The 7,165-nt window shown below is 37.3% G+C and overlaps 1 protein-coding gene across 1 annotated transcript; it reads left to right on the plus strand.

The window, feature by feature from the left end:
- The first annotated feature begins 4,858 nt into the window (after nt 1-4,858).
- Nucleotides 4,859-6,010, plus strand: LOC128367478 (zona pellucida-like domain-containing protein 1). Its single transcript, XM_053328015.1, has one exon. It carries the CDS (start codon nt 5,048-5,050, stop codon nt 6,008-6,010), a length of 963 nt encoding a protein of 320 aa, XP_053183990.1. The 5' UTR covers nt 4,859-5,047.
- The last annotated feature ends 1,155 nt before the right edge of the window (nt 6,011-7,165 follow it).

Here is a 7,165-nt window from a genome sequence, read left to right on the forward strand (position 1 = left end):
GTTTGACTTGAGACTCAGTTTTCAAAGTCTCTGTTCCAATCTGTTAAAATCCACAACAACAACAAATAAATGAGACACAATTATTTATCCTCTGCATTAAAAGTCTCTGAGTTATGTTACATTTTTCAAATATTGTGTAATTTCAATAGCCAGCATTATCAGGCACGACTCATCTCTGACCCTGATCTTGCAATAGAGTTAATTATTAAACACACTACAAGCAAGCTTCTTTTTTCCCATTTATACTATTTGGAGTCAAATTTGACCCAATTTTACATGTGAGAACTGTAAAAACACCACATACACATTTCTTTTAGCCAGACTTTTAGCCATAATATGACCCACAGTATACAAAATGCATATTTTTTAAAATGTTTGTGCAGCTGATACACATGTTTTTATATACAAATTTACAAATTGGACCTGTGTTTATTAAAAAATAAAAAGTCAGCATTCAAACATGTTGTATTCCTATTATATATAAATGTTCTCCTGGTCTAACATAGTGATTGTGAATGTTTCTTTTCCGCAAGATAAATCAAACAGAAGGATGAATCAAACATGTTTTAATGACTGATGGGGAATTTATGAATGTGAATTGGTTTAGAGACTAATTATGAATCAGAATATGAACAGTATGTAAAGGGTTAAAAGTCTTCAGTTACAGTGAACACATGCTCATGTGACCCAACCGGTGCTGTTTCAGAGGTTCTTTTCTTGTTCTAACTTTATAGACTTTATATGTACACAATTAGTTCATCTGTGTGTCCTATTTTTATTAAGAACCCAAAACTAGTTTTTAAGACCTGCAAGCAGTTACTTTAAAATGACTGCAAACAAATTGGTAGTAATTAAAAACAAACACACATTGAGACTGCCTTATATAACTCATTATATAGGTCTAAGGATAAAGAGTGACTGTACATATGGAAAAGCTCTCTAAGATGAAAAAATAGAGCAAAAGTAACACATTGACACATTTCAAAAACAGATGGGCAACATCCTTGGTCACCCTTGGTCAAGAGTCAGTTTTTAAACTCACTAGTTACCTATAAAAGTACAAAGGTGATAAGCACATTCACATGCACTCAGGAGTAGATGGCTGAAAGAATATATTTCTTTCTTTCTTTAAACACTTACCTTCAAATATATTATTGGAAGAATTGTAAGAATTCTTAACAGAAAGGAGAAATGAATGGGAGACCTATAAGGCGGCTGCCCCTGTTTGAGACCTGACTTGACCACAACTCAAAACAACAGAAGTCCTGTTTAGAGCAACATATTAACACTCAGCTTGTGTTCTCAGTATAAGTTTGCTGATAGAACATCAACAGAACATCAATTCACTTCCTCTGTCTCCGAAGCTATCATCACCTTGCCGCTGCTAGCTGCTAGACAACATAACCCATAAGGTCTAATCACAACAGAGAGCCGTTTGGTCATGACCCGTGCAGTAAAAGAGTGACAGAGGGTTGTATTTTTCCTCCAAACACAATTCCCACCTCGTTTTTTTCCATTTCTGTGTTTCCGCCTCTGCGACTCTTCAGCACCACAGACCCTCCGGCTGATTTGGAGGCTGTGACCATTAATCATGCAGTTAGAACGCACTAACGGCACAGCCGGAGCGGAGGTGAGCAAGCAGGAGACCAGGTGACCCTCCCTCACTACCCCTGTGACCCCATCAACCCCCCAAACAACGGCCCCGTACCCCAATAAATTCACTGCAGTGCTTTGACAGAGTCTGTTTGTCGTCCTTCGCCTCACTTCCTGCCTGATGTCGTCACTGAAGACTAGAGGTGTCACTAATAAAAGACAAAAATGTGATCTAATGGGAGTGACAGGAGTGTGTGTGTGTGTGTGTGTGTGTGTGTGTGTGTGTGTGTGTGTGTGTGTGTGATGCCCAGGAAAAAGTCAGTGTGTGTGTGGGAGAGCAGAAGTAAGAAAATGTTTTGTATGAATGACAAAAAGATGTTTTATTAAACTTAAACATGATTTGTTTTAGTTTACTTGCTTAATGATCCAACTTCCCCTTACTGTTGTTTTATGATTTATGTATTTATGTTTTATATCTAATTAAACTTTTTTTTCTTTTGATGTTCTTTGTCTGTCAGTTTCTTAACACAAAGTTCATTATTATATTCCATTGAAGACATTTAGCTGGTAACCTCTGCATGAGTTTTTAGGTTTTTCTTTTTCTTTTTCTTTCTTTTTTTTTTTTTTACAATAACAGCTGTATTTATGCTATGTGTATGATGTCAAAATGTCAGAAACACTCAAATATATGCTCTATCTGGCATAATGAGTCTTTATCAAATAACTTAAATAAATGATAACATAAATAATAAAATAAAATTCCAACTCCACTGGTATCAAACCTCACATATATAACCTACAGTATCAATTCTGCTAGAAAGTAGGTTTATGATATCCTGTCGGTGTCTTTTACTGTATTTACACAAAAGCAGAGGGCGTCCTATTATAGATAGATAATACAGTAATGGGTCATGATGAAAACCGCAAGTGGTGAGTGACATGGTCAGTGCTCATGATTCTTTGGCCTACTTAACTTTCAACTAGATTACCCCGCCATCAAATCACTTAAGTCTGAACAAAGTCACATACTGTACAAACATTATATTTCATTTTCAGTATCATTGAATTTTTGATTTTCACTCAGTTACTGTATACATAAGATGCACAAAAAGTGGGAGAAGTTGTGGCCATGTTGTATAAAACTGGTATAAAATGAAATTATTCTTTTGCTGTTCTTTGTCTGTCAGTTTCTTAAAGTGCTTTACAAAGTTCATTATTATATTCCATTAAAGACATTCAGCTGGTAACCTCTGTATGAGTTTTTAGTTTTTTTATTTACAATAACAGCTATATTTATGCTATATTTATGATGTCAAAATGTCAAAAACACTCAAATATATGCTTCATCTGGCATAATGAGTCTTTATCAAATAACTTAAATAAATGATAACATAAAAAATGAAAGTCAAATTCCAACTCCAATGGTAGGAACTATCAAATCGCACATATATAACCTACAGTATCAATTCTGCTAGAAAGTAGGTTTATGATATCCTGTTGTTGTCTTTTACTGTATTTACACAAAAGCAGAGGGCGTCCTATTATAGATAGATAATACAGTAATGGGTCATGATGAAAACCTCCATGTGGCAAAATGCAACAAGTGGTGAGTGACGTGCTCAGTGCTCATGCTTCTTTGACCTACTTAACTTTCAACTAGATTACCCCACCATCAAATCACTTTAATCTGAACAAAGTCACATACTGTACAAACATTATATTTCATTTTCAGTATCACTGAATTTTTGATTTTCACTCAGTTACTGTATATATAAGATGTACAACAAGTGGGAGAAGTTGTGGCCATGGTGTATAAAACTGGTATAAAATTGAATTATTATTTAATTATTTTTGTAATTAAACTTTATTAACTCAGCAAGCAACTAGTATGCTAAAAGTCTAATCAGTCAGTCTAATCAGTCAATAGGCTGTCTAAGTGGTGTCTGAATTAAAGATATCTACAATTATTGCTATTATTTGCTTTTTTGTGAACTTCTTAACAATCAGAAGTATCCTGTGACTTTACTGAACTTGGACATGAACCCTAACAGTGTTGGCGTCTTTAACTTCAAACAAGAAGTACAAAACTGTCAGTAATGTGTGTACTAAATCAACAAATAGAGTTTGGACATGAAATGTCAATGTAGAAACAATGTACATTTTTCTTGGCAGTAATATTGTTCTGTTTCTAGTTAAGTACTTGAATTGGATTTTTGTTTGGATAGTTCAACGCAATGCTATTGTGGCTCTGCCTGGTCTATGTCATGATTCGGTAAGAATTACTATCTTTGTCTCTGCTGTCACAGCTGAGATTCTGTTACCTTTAAAATACACTGCAGGATCAGTATGTCTTTTCATCACCAGCCTCTGAATATATGCTAGCAACAATAGTTGACCAATATGTGCTCTTCAACAACATAATAGACTGATGCGCCTCCCATATGTGACATTAACACGATGCCAAAATCTGCACACCTTCTTTACATGGCTAATATTGCTATTACTAAGCAGTAAGTGAAAGGCTTTCTTTAATGTGGTTCTGATGAGAACAAATACACTAGAGCAAACCCAATGAACTCCTGAGAAGTACAAATGAATTGTGTAAAAAATAAACTTTCTGAAACATTCTGAAATATGTGAAATTGTGAGCTTCACTTGAACTTTCAGTCTTTATCAAAACAAAAAAATATTATTCCCTTTGCCACCATGTGTTGGTATTAATGTTGGAAGAATGTCAGAATGAATAACATACAAAGTGACTTAATCATCTAGTGAGTCACTGCCTGCTCTACTGGATCCCAACTGGGTCATTAACGAAGCTGCTGGGGCTCAAACCGGATAGAAGAACCTCCACAGCATTGTATATGTTACTCAGGAATTCATCCCATATAGTGTTATGTTCATACACTTCATGAAGGCTTGTTATTAAGGGGCTTGGAAAACTATATTTGAAAGCATATTCAACAAAGGAACAAGGCTATTGTCTCTGTATTTTAAGACAACCCCAATGCTTCAGGTTTCTGTTGTTGCCCTTAGGATATGGTCCAGACTGGAGCTCTCCCCTACTTAATACAATACAGTTGTTCATAAATAGTAAGGTGTTTTGACCTTGTTTTGGACCAATCCCAGAGTACACACTTACCTATAAAGACCCCTGAAGACAGCCCAAGAACTTCAAACAACTACCAACACTCAGCAGCAGAGTCAAGATTTTAGCAGAGAATCAACAAATCCAAGGCAAAGCTGAAGAACAACAATGAAGATTCTTTTAATTTTACTCTCCTTGATAGCCAGAAGTAGTCAGCTTTTGCTGACTGACTGTGGAGCAGAAGGAAGACGGCCAGAGCTCAATGACATTGCAGTGAAGTGTGGCACTTCATCCATTGACCTGGCAATCCAAATCTGCCCAGTTATCTACACTGGTTACAATGAGACACTACTGATCCTGAACCATATGTTGGACCCAGTCTGCAGAGCAACCCTTGATGATTCTGTGTCACCACCTGTTGCTCGGTTTAACTTCCCCCTGAATATGACTCATGCCTGTGGAAGCATATTTCGAACCACTAGTGCTGCTGGGACAGGCATATTTTCTGACTTTTCCAACATCCAGACCGTCAACATCAGCGGTGTTGTGCGGTCCGTCGATCCCACCACAGGCACAATCACTTACAACGCTGAGCTGAAGTACTACTACTCCTGCGCCTACCCCTTAGAGTATCTGATCAACAACACCCAGATCGATGTGTCAGCCTCCTCCATCTCAGTTAAGGACAACAATGGGAGTTTCATCAGCACCTTGAGCATGAAGCTGTTCAGCGATGTCAACTACACCAAACCGATGGTCATTCCACAGCTGGGGATTGAGCTGAGGACCAGTGTGTATGTCGAGGTCAAGGCCACCAACTTGACAGGGCAGTACCATGTCCTGCTTGACAGATGCTATGCTTCCATCTCGCAGCTGCCATCCAACTCCAGCTTCTTTAACCTGTTTGTTCCCTGCTCCAAGGACCGGTTCACCACTATGATCGAGAACGGAGACAGCCAAACTGCCCGCTTCCGCTTCCCGGCCTTTCGTTTCATCGAGCAGCAGAACGAGACCGTGTCCACCTACTACCTCCACTGCATTACCCGGCTCTGTGAGAAAAGCACCTGCAGCACATTCAAGCAGTGTAACAACAGGAGGAAGAGGAGCACCCTAGATACAACCTCGGAGGGTATAACCAGGACCTACACCATCACCTCTCCGGAGATCGTCACCAAAACCGACACCAACGAGTCCAAAGAGAAGCCTGTGATCGCTGATAAAGAAGACGACTCTGCTGTTGGGCTTGGAGTGGCCGTTGGCATCCTCGCCTTTGCTTGCATTGTTGCCCTTAGTGTTGCAGCTGTCTTTTACAAGAGGCTCAGGAACTAAGGAGGCATGAATGACCTGAAATACAGGACACTTGCCTCAGGCTTATGGGCCAAACATTTTTTGAGGTTTATTCGCTCATTTTACTTTTCTGGTGGAGGCATTACATCTGTTGGGAGATCTGTAGGTCTGTTACTGTAGACCTAACTGTGTATTAGTCCTGAAAAGGTAGTTCAAAAAATGTTGCATCTTTAGAGGATTTGCTAGTCTTTATTTCACAAATGGACAAAAAAAAGCTAGTAGTGTTAATGCATGTCCGCACTTTTAAAGCTTTGAAAAAAATAGAGGAAGAAAAATGGTAACTGGAAGGGGAAAAAAAGTAAAAGCATTACAGAAATCACAGTCATTAAGTGGAACGTTAGGTGTTTGGGAGGTTTTGAAAGTGAAGTCAAAGTACCTTTCAAAGTATTATGTCTCTAATTTATTGAACTTGTAGCTTTTGAATAAATAAAGCTATTACACTGAAAATGTTATAGAATTCATGATGTTTGTCCTTCATTTACTTCCTGCAGTTAAATTCACAACCCAAACTAATCCAATAATCCAAGTCCACAAAGGCCCCGTCACCCCTGTGTCCTTGTCCTGCAAACACACTCAAATCACTTATTGACAAAAGAAATACTGTGTGGGAACAGTGTGTTGTCTGTAATGAAGTGCCATTTTAAGAAAGTGTCCTTGTTTGTTATCTATCATTAAATTTGTAATAATTTCTATGCATTCATCTACTCCTGTACGAAATAAACTAGTAAGAAAATAAACTGATAAAAGAATAAGAGTGTCAGTGTTCTTCATTAATGTAAGTACAACTGTAAATTGGTCAATGATGTTTTTTTGTGTCCATGTTGTTTAGTCAAACTTAAAAGGTTTAAGGATTGAAAATAAACGTATGAATAATTTGCAGACATTGTTTTTTGTGGATCCAGCATAAAATTTCCACTTTGAATCCATATATTAGAGGATTATAGCAAAAATGTCTAAGTGGTGTAACCATAAAAACTTTGAACCAAAAAATTAAACTTGCGTAAAAACACACTTAATTCTCATTAAAACACCATATCAACTAGTTTGGCATCATCTTACATTATAACTTTTTATATATATTAAATAAAGGTAATGAAATACAATTGTTCTAAATATTACATTTAATCTGGGGAGTCG

This window comes from Scomber japonicus, chromosome 11, assembly GCF_027409825.1.
Source record: "Scomber japonicus isolate fScoJap1 chromosome 11, fScoJap1.pri, whole genome shotgun sequence".
NCBI lineage: Eukaryota > Metazoa > Chordata > Actinopteri > Scombriformes > Scombridae > Scomber > Scomber japonicus.

Coding starts and splice junctions, on each gene's coding strand:
- LOC128367478 (XM_053328015.1), top strand. CDS start 5,048: ATGTTGGACCCAGTCTGCAGAGCAACCCTTGATGATTCTGTGTCACCA.